The following is a 16,031-nucleotide window of genomic DNA, read 5'->3' on the forward strand; positions in this document are numbered from 1 at the left end:
AAACAGCGTAATGAGCCGGAGAGGACGCTGCTCCCCCCCACTCTCTCTCCCCCCCAGCTTCAACCCCCCTCCCCTCCTCTTCATATCATATTGGAAAACAGATTTTGTTGCAGATTTTGTTGTTTTCCAAATGAGTGATTCCAGGCTAACTGTCACTACAATCTAAGAGTTACAGCATGTAAAGCTCTGCTAATCAATAATCTTGCATTGCTAATGATTGAAATCAGTCCCAGGGATGAACCCAAAGAAAATGGCTTTGCAGATTTGTTAGCCTTTTTAGCAAGGTTTTTACCTGCCCAGCGCCTAATGACAGACAGAAAGTGAAACATGTAGCTGCAAGCCAGATCTTTTTTTTCAGGAGTTGGTGGACATTACATCAGGGTATAAAACGTAGTAAAATGTGTCCCTACCTTAAAAGCAGTCTGGCAGAACATCAGTGTAATAAATACTGCAGTACTAATTAATTACAGGGGTGTATCAGACATAGTTTATGTCTTGATTCAGGTGGACATAGGTGTTTTGAGGTTTTGATTTGGAATGTGAGTACTGTGTGATTTTGATTTAGCATTCCCTGTAGCATAAGGGGCCGTATTATGCAAATGTTCAGGTTCATATTTGTATTTAGTGCCTCTACTGTGACATCTTAACATGCTATTCAAAAAGCTCTTTATTTGTCTCATACTTCCTGTGCTGCAGCACCTCTTTTCACCCTCTGTCTGAAACCAGAGCCCAGTCCCCTCTGATTGGTTAGCTGGCTGGCTTTGGTGTGATAAGTCAATCTCCTAGAGAAGTCCCGCCCCTTAGCAAACCATATACAATAGCCGCTTTCACAGTACTTTGCCGTACTTAGTTCCCTCCTGGAACTAAAGAGCAGATCGCGTTCACACCGGAATAAGTCCCTGAGGGAAGATTACACAAATGAAGCCGCTGACGTCACTTCTTCTTCTTCTGCTTTGGGTTTACTGGCAGGCCGCAAACAACTTCACGGCATATACTGCCACCCAAAGTCCCCGGCCGGAAGTCCCCGGAGTTGGGGACTGGCTTCAGTAGAAGCTGCTGGGACTCCCAGCAGCTTCTACTGAAGCCTTCCGAGTAAATCACCAGAAGCGCCGACACCTCCTCATCTCCACCGCTCCCATGTTTTCTTTTGTGTTGCCATAAGTTAGTCTCTCTGCGTTGGTGCGCTGGGCTAATGCTAATAATGCTAATGCGAGCAAATAAAATGGCGGCTTCACAAAACTTTTCAGAGTTTTACGGGTCGTGGTTTGCAATCCGCCCAGCCAATCAGAAATTGGAACCTTTTCTTCCCCAGAAAAGTACCACCTCTCTAGCAGGGACTAAAAAGGGGTGAAAAGGTTTGCATGAACTAGGTTCTAGATCTGTTTGGTGTGAACTCAAAATCCCAAGAACTATCAGAACTATTCCTGGGAAAAGTACTCCGGTGTGAAAGCGCCTAATATGTTAAGGAATTAAACAATGGTCTACAATGGAGGCGTTTCAGTGATTGGGAGAAAAACTCAAAAGCATAATGAGGCCCCTTTAACATGCACTTCCCTTTCCCTATAAGTTAGATGCATTGCAGGTTTAACACAAGTTAGGTGTACTTAGCCCGGCCTTGCAGCCTTTCGAACACAGCACTGTTTAAAGCTATACAAAGACAAGACAACTCACACTCCATCATCAAGTCTGCAGACACTCCAACAGGTTCATACAGAGCAGTGTCAAAGCCAGGGTCTAAACAAGTGTAACAAACACAAAGCTAGTACAGATACTAAATGTGTTTACATGAAAAGAGTATGACCGCCTGCAACCGGTCCTCATGCACAATTTATCGTGTGTCTGTTTGCAGACATATTTTTTGCGATGCCGAACATAATACGGCAGCGGCTCGAGGAGGGAACAAAGATGCGGGGGCATGCGGGGGAGAGAGACGGGCTACAAGCTTCCTATGCATCGTTGCATTGCTGCTGATAATATATAAATGCATGCAGACATGGATGCTGCTCGTAAATGAATAAACACATACATCAATTTCAAAATCCAACACATTTGAAATTCAAATGCAGCTGCGCCTTTTTTTGTTCTTCCTCTTTTTACGATATGTCTCATTTCGCGTGCGGAGATATAAAAGTAGGGGGGGGAATTAGAGGGGTGGAAGAGAACAAATGCTGTATGGAATTTGAGATTATGTATTTGGTTTGTGTGTTTCCCTCCTGTTTAAATCAAACGTGGAGGGGGGGCCGCGTAGCCCTGGGCTTGTTGCTGGTGACAGTTTCAGTGTTTCTAGACTTCTCTCCTCCCCCTTTTTTTTTTTTTCAACGACGGTCCTGAATTGAGAAGCGGGGTGGAACGGGGTGTGGGCCTCTGGCGGAGGGTGAATTAAATAGTCACTCTCTCTCCTTCTCTCTCTCGTTGCACTTTCTCTTTTTTTCAGTGGCGTTTAAAATCAATTCATTCAGTGGACTGCTGACACAGCCCGGCCCAGAGAGCCCAGGATTTATGGCTCCCTCTAATGGGCATGCTCTGAACCAAAGCCCTGCCGTCAGCACAATCCTGCCAGCCACCCGTCCGCCCCACTCCCTCACTCCATCTCGCTTTTAAAGACGCAGGCACCCCTCCTCTTCCTCCCTCTGCTCCTCCTCCCCTTTCCCCTCATCACCCCCCCGAGCTGGTACGGAGGGGTTTAAAAGCCTTAAATAATGTAGATATCACAATTTACCACAACACAACAAAAAGGGGACTAAATACAACCTTTAATCATTAAACGTTGTGGTGTTAAACGCTTTCTTGTAACGCTGTGACTGATATCTGGGGAATTTCCCTGGCCTTGTCCACAGGAAGCTTTTCAAACAAGTGGTGCTTCAAAGAGCAGTGACTATTATATCTCCATCTGTTCTGATATCTATTAATACCTGCACTATTTACCATAACAGTATAGGGTTTATTTTAAGGATGAACAGACACTATATAATGCTGTCAATTTAACTTTGAAACTCGCATTAAGTGTTACATATTATCTAGATATTCTTACAGTGGTGCTTAACTGAGCAATGTATAATATCTCGTTGTAATCATTCACAACAGCAGATTTTTTTCCAGGAAGAATTGGAACTGTTTGTCAAGTTGAAACTCAAATTGAAAGTATTTTTCAGCGCTGTGGGCAGACATTCTGTGCTAAATGTTTTCTTATGATTATTAAAATCCGGCGCTAACAAGTGGTGCTTCCAAGAGCAGTATATAATATCTCTATCCATTACCTTGTTTGACTAGTGGAGCTTCCTAAGGTTTTCGTAGTGTATATATATTCATATATTCATAACTGAGTCTAGTGTCACAGGATCTGAAACAATTTATGGCGCAAGAAAAAACGTGATTGAAAACACTCGCCAGTGTAAAGATATATAAAAAGGATCATGGCCTGAATTGCGATGACAACATGAAGTCACTGCTGCGCGACACTTTGAGGGAGTTAGCGAGTCTCTCTGTGTGACTGAGTGTGTTCCTGGATTGTATTTATGTCTGTTTACACTCCGCCGCTGTTGACCCTGTTGTACCCTCAGGCAACCCAGCAATTTGCAGACAAATACAGACCTTTGCTTCAGCCCCGGAGCCTCTAACGCACACCCTTATCCATATTCCTGCTCCGCTCCGCAGCTTGTCAAGGCGTTATGGGCCCCGAATTAGCCTCCCATTACAGCAAGGCTCCAGCTCCCCCCTAAAGTTAACTATAACTGACCATTTGGCGTGGCTTCATTATAAAGCCATGCATGTAAAATCAAGTCATGTTCCCCGGGCCGTCACATCCAATTTCAAAATACAACCCCCCCCAACCCCCACAGTATCTCCATCTTTCTCTCTTACTTAAGTTCAACCTTCTCCTTGTTTCATAAAATATGATCTGATTAAAATAGATTACACACCTTGTTAGCAGAGCGTTTCATATATCGTGGCCTTGTTCTCTGGCCTATTTGTTTAATAAGCTCTGCTACATCAGTGTTCCTTTTAAGTGAACATACTCCCCTGCAGCAAAGGCTAAGATCAATACCTATACCTGTATTAAAAAAAAAGAGAAAAAAGGAATTACTGCTAAGGATTCTTCTCCTTCTAAGGAAAAATAGGCGAGATAATCAGCAACAATAGTATGAGGAGATCCTAAACAGGAAGCAGCGTTTATGTGCTGACCTGTGGGGAGAGCTACAGGTTTGAAAAGTTTATTAACAGCTTGTATATTGGGTACAGTACAGTACAGCTCAAAACATACAATTGTTAAGGGGATGCAGGTCAGCTGTGGAAGATTCAGCGCCGATTAGAAGCTCGGACTAAAGCTTTCCCAATGTCTCCAACACTAGGTTATGCAAATAGGATATTATAAACAGAGAAGAAAGGCAGAGTCTTTGAGGGTAAATGAATTCATTATACTCGTCACCTCATCAGCTGACTGATGGAAGACTTCTCATGTAATCGCTGATGAGGCGGGGGGACCTTCTACTGTACTTCTCAGATGTGGGAATAATACCGGGTCGTATCGCCTTAAAATGAAAATAATACTCCCCCATTTGCCGTACAAGTAAGAGGGTAAAATGTAATACTGTGCTTGAGGAATGCAATTATCATTTAGCGAGTCCGTGAGCTGTGTTTGACAGGGCCTGAACTGCGGGAAAAACTCATTTTCATTTTTCTTATTATATCATGATTATATAAACATTCTTAACCAGTGGCCACAGCAGCAGCAAATTATTGCAAATTATCCCCATATTGCCACTTTTTAGCGGAGGCAAATGAACAAGCACTAGAACTCCAGTGTTTATTCCATAAATCAGCCGAATGCTGCACCTGTTGAGAATGTAAATAGCTGAGGCTATTTGATTAAACTCTTACATCAACACATTTGAAGAGCCATTTCTCTTTTTGGGTTGTTTATTATTCGGTTTTCTTCCCAGCATTAAGTTCTTTCCTCCTACACCCGCTGCAAGTGTAGTTTCAATGGGTGGTGACGGGGGAAACATAACACCCACCAGCTATACGTGGGGGCACGGGAGGTCCATCATTACCAAGCCACAGTGGTGATCACGGCAATAATATAGAACTATAACTGAGCAATTAGACTAATGGAAAACGTCCCTATTTCTCCCGGTGTGCGGCAGCTAGATGCGGCGCTTGCCCCGTGGGCCCCCCCCCCGGAGATGGGGCTGGAGATGTGAAGTGGAGAGGAGGTAATGGCGGGGGCCCATTGATCCTCACTGCCACCTGCTATATGGCTCTACGGAGGATGGGCGGGGAAGCAGAGGACTCCATCTGGGGAGAGATCAGGCCGGCTCCTGGGCTCTCAGGCATATGGATAAGAGTCTTTCTCTAGTCTTCCGCTACTTAACCAGCACACATTAGCAGAATATGGCCGAATAGGGGGAGAGTAAGGCGTGCATACATACAGGCTTTATTACAGTGAGGGTGCATCCGCAGCGAGAGGGCGTGAAGCCGTTTCCTAAGACTCGTGAGCGCTTGGCTTCTCGTGCAGAGCCAGGTGAGAACAGGAGCACTCAAACAGCCAAACTGTCTCACTTCCAAATGTGTGGGAGTGGACATGGAATTGAAAACATCTAGAAAAGGACACAATAGAATGTCCTACCAAGAAGAACCACAGCATCAGTTGTTTATATGCCCATAAACAACCGATTGTTATGTTTAACTGACAAAGGCCTCGAGCACTCGAGTGAATGATGACCTTTGGCTGTCAAGAGCAAAGGCTGAAGAAGCAGGGCGTTGGATTGGTGGATCATGGAAGAGTCCTCAAAGGAGTGCAAATATGCTTTAAAGAATGTTTAAAGTGTGCAACACACAACATAACTGCTGGTTTGTACCTGACATCACCAACAAAAGTGATGTCATGGTGTACTGACACACCCTGAAGTACACCTCGACATCACTCCAGTGTAGCGAGAAGTCACTGGAGATCAGCACAAGTAAACTCTTTAGTTTACTAGAAATCCAACATGGGTTTCTTTTGTTATCAAAACATTATAAAACAAACTATGAATTTCCCAGACTCGTAATAAGTGTAATGTATGCCTAACCCTATCCAAGCCTTACTACTACTACTACTACTACTGCTACTGCTACTGCTACTGCTACTGCTACTGCTACTGCTACTGCTACTGCTACTACTGTGGTTTATAATCAGAATAAAGCAATATGAGTCGTGTTGTTTTGAAAGGAACAGACACTCTTATCCTGGTGATAAGGGCATTTTCAAACCCTAACCCTAACCCCTGAACCTAGCGCTAACCCTAACTAAAAACAAAGTTTCCAATGGCCTTGATGTCCAAAACAATGACCATTTACCAAAATATGTTTTAAAGTGAAATGATGGAGAAAACAGGCCATGCAGTTGCAGGTCTAGATGGATTTTATATCTAGATATGGCTTTACATAGTTGTCGAAGAAGTTTCAAGAAGCAGGAATTCCCAAAAATATAACGTTGATTGGATTGTTCTCCGGATATTTCTCAGATCCCGATAGAAAATTCAACGTGTCAAGCTTGGTTTCAGTGAAGTTTGGATCAATACAACCGGGGTAGCTTTTCCACCAGTCCAAACAAAACAAACCTTAAGTAGGAGTGGGAGAAACTTCAAACACAGACAGGACCTACAGAGCACAACACACGGACATGAGGGTTTAAAGGGGGTTTCTGAGAGACTGACCTGCCCAGCTGGGGGTCTCCATGTACAGGTAAAGCCGGTCGGGCTGAAGCTGGGTCACTCTACTCGCTGCTGCTGCTGCCACAGGTGCTGACGAACCCTGCAGGAAGACAAAGAAATACATTGTGTCTTAAAACACAGACAAGTGCAGAAAGAGGTGAAGTGCGAGGATAATAAGAACCCACTAACAGAGTGAGGAACAGCTTCTTTCCTAGAGCTGTGGTGTCCAATGCACCTTCCCTGTTCAACCACAGAACACTTTACAATGATGGTGAGCACACACACTCACAGAGACCAAGTCATGTGACACTCTCAAAATCACACATCCATCTGCTTTTTTTAGCATCTATTTATTAACACCCAACCACAATCTGTAACTGTTGTACCTTTACCTGTAAATAACCTTCAATTTGTTTTATTCTCTCTGCTGATTTTACTGCTTAATTTATTTCTGTCTATTTTAAACAACACAGAGAGAAGAAAAAAAAAAAAAATTGTACATGATGACAATAAAAACATCTGATTCTAGTTTGTTTATTTTTTCAGATGGACATTTCAATAAAAACAAATATGCCCCTAAAATAAACAAGACGCCATGTTGTAGTACATCTTGCTGATAATACTGGGAATGCCAGAATCGGCCTGTATTTATTATTCCGACTTGTATTCAACATTTTTAAACCTTTATTTGCTTTCCTTCGTAGAATTATAGAACAAGAACAGGTGTCATATTTAATGTGTAGAGCTGAAATCAAGATGTTGTTATCCTAGCTTAGCATAAAGGCTATTAACAAGTGTAAACAGTAAGTCTGGCTCCGTGTGTTGGTCTCTGTTTAGGCACAAAGGTATCAAACCTGGCAACCACCCTATATCTGGTGTTTGCTACAGAAGTACATGTATAGCAAAATATTCTTTAAAGCTGTTTTCAAAACACTTGTACTACTGTTAAAGATGTGTACACATGTATCTCCAACTATAGCAATGTGAAAGGTTATAATGTTTTTTTTTTTCTAATTACGTTAGGTGCACCAGGTTTTATTATACACATTTAGACAGGTGTTATTGCATTTAAGTAATAACATTATCTGCCGGTGATGTTATTAGTTTGGTCAGAGTGACTAATTGTGTGGCTGATTGTGTCTGAATGTGCATTTGCATCAACGTCTGCAAACATTTAATCTTGTGAGCGAGCATTACGGCCCACATATGCGTCTGTCGGGCGGCACATACAGCAGCATGCCTCCGCCTCAGTGTGCGGCGGCTGCTTTTTCTGCTGACTTGTGTATCCTCGCAGGCCTCGGGTTGGCTGTTGCCCAGAAGCCCAGCCGGTGAACCGCAGAGAAAGCGCATTGATTTCATCCCAGCAGAAATCCCTTCTCCCGGTGCACGCCTTCCTACCCCGCCCCGCACCTGATTAAGCATTTGCAGGGAGCCATGCCAACACAATTTGTCATTTATCAAAAGTAATTAAAAGCAATTTCTTTTCTCTTGTTGATTGGGAATTGACTAATTGTTGAGGCTGTGAAAACGAGGGAATAAATAAAACAGAGAAGGATGAATTTTACATAAACTCAGAGGAAAACATTAATGCTGTAAAATGAGCGCCAGACATCTGGCTCTGTGATTTCTTTCTACATGATTATGACTGCGAAACCGAAACAGTTGTTTAGCGCATTCTGATATACTACCCATAGGCAGTAAATAATATATTAGAAACAGTGTATTGACTAGCCGACTTAAAAGGCTGTTTTCACTTCATGTTGTGTGAACACAAGAGTGGGAGGAAATACAAACACTGGTTGGTTACTTGTTAACACAAAATGAAAAACGCTGCTCCCACTTGTGCCAAAGGAGATATTTGAGCCAGTAAACACCACGTTTTCAGCATGAGAGGAAAAACAATAAGAAGGAAGGTAAAGAAAAGAGAGGCAGAGGGTCTAAAGCCATCCTCCTGCAGAGGTTACAGTACGTCTCTCCAATGAAACCAAGCATTGCCGTTTCAACATTATCGGTAACAACCTCTGAATGCACCATTACCTTCTATAAGGGCAGAATGAAATGTCAGAATTGATTCCAGAGGGGAGGGTTGAGATATAAGTGGGCAGCTAAGGTGGCCATTTTGTTTCAGTGGCCCTTTATTTGGTGTCCCTGGATCATTAGCAGACAGCAAAGAGGGAGCTGGAAGAACATGAAGGAGGAGTGGGGCGGCCGTCACGCGTGTCTCTAGTGACAGCGAGTGAAATGGAAACAGAAAAAAGACACCACACACGCGTGCACAAAAAGCCAGAAATCAAAGAAAGAAAAAAAAAAAAAGGAGGCACAGGGAAACGCCAGAGGAGTCGTTTAAATTTCCCACCACTTTGTAAATAACTTTAGCTGCACAAATACCTGGCTATGCTCTCAGCGGATGAAAAAATACTCAAGCCAACAATTTATTCTCTGCCAACAAATGGAGCCGTTGCTTCAATGAGACAATTTGAATATCCCTTTGAAGGCTGCAGATGGACAAGCAATACTATCATTGCCTGGGAACACAGAAATAATTGGGCAACAGTGGGAGAATCCTCCATTCTCTGCTGAGGCACAGCCCAGCTTTGGAATATCTAATTGAAGCGCTCACTCTCCTGCCTTTTGTTTACATTCCCATTCATCATAAAAAACTCAATTACTTATGTTCCCTAACATGTATGGTTATTAATGCTCTAATTATGCTCCTCCCCGCTAATCTTTCGCCTTGCAATGTGGGTGATATATGTCGGAACAACAACCCCTGCAAGTGAACGCTGAATTAGGAACCCATGTGCAATAACACACCTTCTCCTGGGAGCCATCTGACGGAGAGAGAAAGCTTGTCATGGTTTGTCTATACATGGGGATTTATTCCAGCTCAGTGAGCATGTGTTATTATATACTGTCTTTGTTCGACATGCATTTCCAAGCAGAAAGTTGACTAATCAATGATCGCTTTCCAAAGAACAGATGTAGCCGGGGAAAGCTGACAAGAACAACGGAGGAAAAATGGCCAAAAAACAAGGCAAAGTACCTCTGGCCGGCTCTTCTTATTCTTCTTGTGAAAGGCTGTAGGTATGACAGCTTTAGAGGTATGAAATAATGTCGGTGTGATCCTTGAGGAGCCCCTGCAGAGAGGCTGAGAGGGTCCTGTACTGCCTCGAGCAATGAGTGTTCTTCAAGGCTTTTCCTCAGAGCACTTTTACAAGAGCACAAATTAGGTGTAAGGAATGCCTGTGTCGCCGGGCGCACCCAGCACACAGAGAAAAAAGAGAGGTAAAAGAAAAAGGAAGGGGCAGAAACTTGGATGACAGTGAAGAAACGGAGGGCGTCGTAAAGTGCGGAAAATAAGCTCTCACTTTCAAACGTTTACGGCGGCTCAAATATCTGATGATACCTCTCATAGCTTTTAATCTTTAATGTGAAAAATTAATCATCCCATTCATTATTTTAATAGCTGTCATTTTTCTCTCCCCAAAGTGATGATTTATAACCATTAAGCCCTGCGTAGGCTTGTGTGAGAGGGATTTATCGTAATGTTTGCACCAGGTAGCCTCCAACCATATTTCATTACTCTGACAAGCCATTAAAATGCCCTGATGATTAAACAACAGCTCTGAGGTCAGTGTGGATGGCTGTTTCTTTACCCAAGCCGGAGTGAGCGGCGCAGCCATGCAGGCGGGGACCCGTAGCCGAACAAAGCCCTTTCCCCCCCAGGTTCCCTCCAGACCGGAGACGGTAGTTATAGATCTGTATCTGTTGTGCTGTGCGAGAGCGACGGGGGCGGATGAGAATAATGTACATGCACAGAAGCTACAATGAAATTAAGTTAAGAATGGGGCTATTATGCCTTTCTATCCTCAGAGGTTTGACACCGTGATAGCTGTGCTCTTAAAGGAAAAACTCAGATTCCATTCAGAGGATCCATCCATCTGCCGCGCTCACTGTGCTCCACGAGTTATTTTGTGACCATGTATTGCCATTTATCCCTCTGGTCTGCACACTTGTCTTCTATACTTCTATTTCAGTTATTGATTTCCTGCTGATTCTAACAGGCAGGGGCGTGTCGAGCACATCTCGGGGTCGACGGGCATAACTGTCACAGGATGAACCCCAAATTCCCACCGTTACTTCTTTGCAGTTAAATAATGAGGAGAAACCTGTTGCTGTAAGCTGCTCCTACACATTTCAATAACATTATTTTGACATTTTAATCAGTTGGATCGTTGTAGGGTCTTAAAGTGTTTTAAATGGTGGCCAAACCACATTTTTTTGAAAGATGAAATGCTCTGTAATGACAGGTGTGAATGTGTATTCTCGCTATTCAATGTAAATAAATTGCTAGATAGACAGGGTTCATCTACATTTAGTCCTCTTTATTACTGCAGGGACACAACACAAATATCTCAACACTGCCCACCAATTGTTACATTTTTTCCTGTAGTCTGTTATATAGGTTTGTGTGCATGTAAATGGTCTGCAAAGACTCCAATTCTAAAGTGTATCTCCCACACTCCCACCCCTCGGCCTGAAACGCCTCCATTGGACTCCTTTGTTTACTTTGTCGAACAAAGTGACATTATGGCTAGTGCTCCAACACATTGTACGTGATGGAGGCTAAGGGGCAGGACATTTTTGACAAATCTCTAAGCGGGTAACCAATCACAAAAGAGCCATCCAGCTAACCAATCAGACTCGGCTGGAATGCGATGTGCTTCATCAAAAATAAAGCACTTTTTGAAAATGAAAGCGTACAGTATATAATGCCACAGTAGATGCACAAAATACAAATTTGAACCTGGAAATGTGCATAATAAGTTATCTTAAGGCTTTGAATATGCAGTGCATTCATTCTAAAAGTGAGTAATTTCCCTAATCAAAGGTGCCAGCAAAGCGGGCCAAAAATGCTTGAACTCCCAAGAAGGCGCTTCCAGTAAAAAAGCAAATTAGAAGAAAGAAACATTTTGTAACAACAAATAGCTCTTTGTGGATTGAAATAGATAGTGACATTCCAATGTCAAAGTTTGATTGACATACACATTTTTACAATTGATGTGGATTAAAAAAAGTTGAAGTACATGGGATTTTTGGAAACTACAAAAAGATCACAAACTATGCTACAAGTGTGATATTACATTTGGACATAGCTACTTTGTTTGCTGCTGCGATGCATTCTGGTAGCATTGCTGTTCAAACTCAGTCTAACATGGCAGTCAATGAAAGAAGGTATTAATTTGCCATTCTAAGGGAGTCATACCAAAACATCACATTCCCTTTGGTGTTTTTGGACAATTGGAGGGAAACATGTATATTTCATCAAAACCATTGCCTTTACCGCATTTGGCCAGTTATCTAACGGAATGAGGATGAGCAAACAAAAAAAAGAATGACTTGAAAACACAAAAAAACATTGTCCAATACTGTTTTTAAATGTTGGATTTTTATGCATGAAGGGGAATAGTTTTAGAATTCTGTGGGTTGAACTGGACAGATGTTGCCTGAGCTGTAGCAAGATAAACAGCAACGCGCGACACAAAATGGATTCCCATTGGATCCCAGTGGAGGAAGCTGATTGAACAGCAGGCCGGCGCAGCTCGGGGAGGATTTAACTCCCCTGCATGTATGTTCATGTCTAATGTCCTGAGTCCAATGGGCTGGATTGATCACCGATGCCACATCTGACAGTGACTGACAGCGCCTGTAATTGCTATGTTTGCTTTGGGAGAAATGCAAAGCGCCATGGTGGGACCATGAGGAGGAAACAAGTCCAGCTCGGGTTATTACATCATAGTCTGTGTTGTGAGCCGCTTGATGAATTGATGTGATCAGCGCCATTTGGGCCATGATGGCATCGTGAAAAAAACACCTGCTGTGATTCCCAATAGTAGTCCACTGATATTCAACATTCAATCTAATGTTGTTATCCTCACTCAATAATGGTCACATTTATTTATCTATATAGAATGGTGCAGGAATTATTCCTAAAACCCAGGAATTATTCAAATTTGACCACTTCTGGTTTCTTTATCACAAAGTAAACGCTTTTTCTGAACATGTTTTGGTTGAATGCTTGAGGTGGGTTAACACAAGCTTAAGAGATTTTCTACGTTTTGTTCTTTTACATCAAGTATGTCAGTAAATACCCCACTGGGGAAAGCTTCTATGTGTCTTAAAACGGCAGTTGCTAACAAATGGCTTAATGAGACTTCTGAACGCATCACACCTTTAGCGGGTGTTACCTTAGTGGTGGTGACAAAAAGTAATTTGACTGTAGTTCCTAACGTTAGGTTTTTGGCTGTGGCGATGGCAGTTACGCTTAGAAAATCATAAATGTGGAGTTAATATGTGGATATTATCCTGCAGCAAATGCATTATGGTGTATGATGACTGATACATATGTAAGACATTGCATTGCTGTAGCATGTATTGTAACTCCAACTATTTAACATTTTGTTGGACAGTTTTCTCAGGAACAATTCATTTTATTTTATCAAAGGACATGTTTGGTATGCAAAATCTAAATTTTTGAAATCATTAGACACAACATCTGTCAGATGAATATGGTAGATTAATAAAATAGTAGTATAAATACAAATGGACATTAAAATACCTTAGATACAGTGAAGTCCATGTACCTTAAATTTGTGCTTACATAAATGCACCAAGTTACTTTCCATCAGCGCCCGTGACGAAGGGTCAAGACATATCAAACAGCAGGAAGATATATTGGCAGAGAGATGGGATTTCAGCCTGTGCCAGATTCTAAAAACTCTGTGTTGTTAACATTTACAGCTCCTGTTCCTGAGGGAGAGGAGTGATCATCAGTAAAATCACTCTCATAGATTTGAAAGCTTCTACTGAAAATTGGGACATATACTGTAGGCCATGATTCCTACCATTTGTATTCCTTCTCGCCACTGATGCGCGGGTCTGCTGTGGATAAATGTCAGAACATCCTGTTTGGCTGCTTCTTCTTGCTACAGCGATCCAACAGTTGTTACTGCGACAGAACAAAAGCTGCAGGGGGAAATTTGCATCCTAATGTATCTAACGTCTCGTGTTTGTTGTGTCCCCGAAGAGAAGCGCCAAAAAAATAGTGCTAATTTGTAATAGATATCAAAATTCCCAGCATTAAAAAGTTAATTACCGCAGCAAATACAGCAGTGATAAATGGCAGATCATGCCAGTTCTGCAGAGGACTGTCGTTTACGCCAACCAGAGAAATGATATTTAGTATCCAGCTGTACTTCTGGATGCAAGAGGAGGAGGAAGAGGAAGAAGGGGGGGAAAGGTACTTGTAATTCAGAATATTTTTTTCTGCAACTTAGCAGGTTTTTCATCTATCAGCTAGGCACATTAAATCCCAGCTGGTCAGATGCTAGACTCCTGATGCTCGGCGTTAGACATGAAACAAACTAGTGCTGAAATGAAAGCAGTTCTCAGAGCAGTGGAAACTCGACTCATACACGAGTCTATTAAAAATACATGTTCAAATGAATCTTGGTGGTGATGACAAGTTTTACCACATTCTTCTTGAACTTTCAATGTACTCAGCTGCAACTTCAAAGGGGGGGGGAAATTAAATATTAAGGCTATTATCTAAGCTGTTTTCAATATTATCCAAGCTGAGGTTATTTATATAGTACAGTAATAATTATCTTATATAAGTCATTTTTGAGCCAACATAATGATCAGGAGGTGGCTGGTTTGTAGTTTTGCAACCTAAAATGAGTAACCCAATTTATATATTTGCTGCAGTAAACCCAACAAGATTATGTAGATTTATTGTAGCAGTCCTAGGTGGATATTGTAAATGTAAATATATTTATAATTTATGACTGCGGGGATATAGATCATCTTTAACGCCTTGGATATGGAGCGGTACAACTTTTGGCAGAGGCCGATGCCTACTCAACATCATTTTGTGCATCTGTACAAAAACCACAAGTGTAAACAAACAGTGAATTATGATCTGCTCTGATTGAGAGGAATCACAGTAAATCTGCTGCTAGCTAACGCGGATCACCACTGTTTACCCACCGGTGAGACGGTAAATACTCTGGCTGACATTTGAGGGAGGTTAGTGTGCTCAGAGAGCAGAGTGGAAGTGGAGGCTCGGATGAATTTGTCTGACAAATGCTCCTGGAGTATGTGTTGTCGACTGTGCTTCGGCGAGGCCCTGGACTGGGATTTGAGTCTGACTGAAGCCAAGCAAAGCATGCCAGATCACTAATTGCACAATTTAAAACCAAAGTCCCTGGCAGCTTGTCATTTGAAATGGAGAGAAGAGCCATTGCTTAATCAGCGAGCTCAACATAGATCTGCGAGGCTCTCCACTGAGGAACCCCAGACGTGCGTGGAGGAAGCTCAGTGTCAATAGCCAAAGCAAAGACAAAGTGATTGGCTGGCTGCTGCCGCCACCGCTGTAAATGAAGCATGTTATGATGTGCCGCGTGCACGTGATTGGAGGATTGAATCGCCGCGCATAAAATGTTGGTGCGCTGACAATCATTTGATTTCCATTTAATTGTTCATGAGCAGGCAACTGTTGCTCACAGTTGGTGGTGATGAAGTTCACAGCAGCTATTTTATGTCTCTTACAGGCATCAGACAACTGTCGAGCCATAATGCAATTTCAACAGTAGCTTTTTTTTAACATTCATTTGGCTCTCAGCGTTATTATACCCTGGGTTCCTATAGTTTATGGAAAGTTAGATATAAGACTTGTAAAGAATATGTAATGTGACTCGGAATGCAAGACATAACTTATTTTAAAGATTGTTATCTCCATTTTGATTTTTGTGAGGTTAATGCAAGAGGTATTTGGTAACTTTGAGAAAATATAGATACATTTACGTAGGTTTTAGAGGGCTATATCATAAAAAACTATTAGTAAAACATTTTTAGGTTCACATTTGTATTTTGTGCCTCTACTGTGACATGTGTCCATGCTTTAATGTTCAAAAAGGTCTTTGTTTTTCTCATCCTGCCTGTGCTGCAGCACCTCTTTTCACCGTCTGTCTGAAACCAGAGCCCAGTCTGCTCTGATTGGTTAGCTGGCAGGCTCTGTTGTGATTGGTTGACCCGCTTAGAGATGTCCCGCCCCTTAGTCTGTCATGTACAATGTGTTCAAGCGCTAGCCGATAGAAGGGCAAGTGTTTCATAGTGATGTCATTGTGTTACCGAAGAAAACAAATTGAGTCCAATGGAGGTGTTTGAGGAAGGGGGGGAGAGAAACCCCCTTTTGGGGGCCTTTGGGAACCATTGACATACACAAAAATCTATATAACACAACATGAAAGGAAAAACACCCCAAAGCATAATAGG

The 16,031-nt window shown here is 42.3% G+C and overlaps 1 protein-coding gene across 1 annotated transcript in view; it reads right to left on the bottom strand.

Moving 5' to 3' along the window:
* LOC117493410 (RNA binding protein fox-1 homolog 3-like) overlaps positions 1–16,031 on the bottom strand; it is a 238,042-nt gene that overhangs the window by 190,635 nt on the left and 31,376 nt on the right. The window contains 1 exon segment of the mRNA XM_034143951.1: positions 6,699–6,795. Coding sequence (XP_033999842.1) covers positions 6,699–6,795 — 97 coding nt within the window.

This window comes from Trematomus bernacchii, unplaced genomic scaffold, assembly GCF_902827165.1.
Source record: "Trematomus bernacchii unplaced genomic scaffold, fTreBer1.1, whole genome shotgun sequence".
Classification (NCBI taxonomy): domain Eukaryota; kingdom Metazoa; phylum Chordata; class Actinopteri; order Perciformes; family Nototheniidae; genus Trematomus; species Trematomus bernacchii.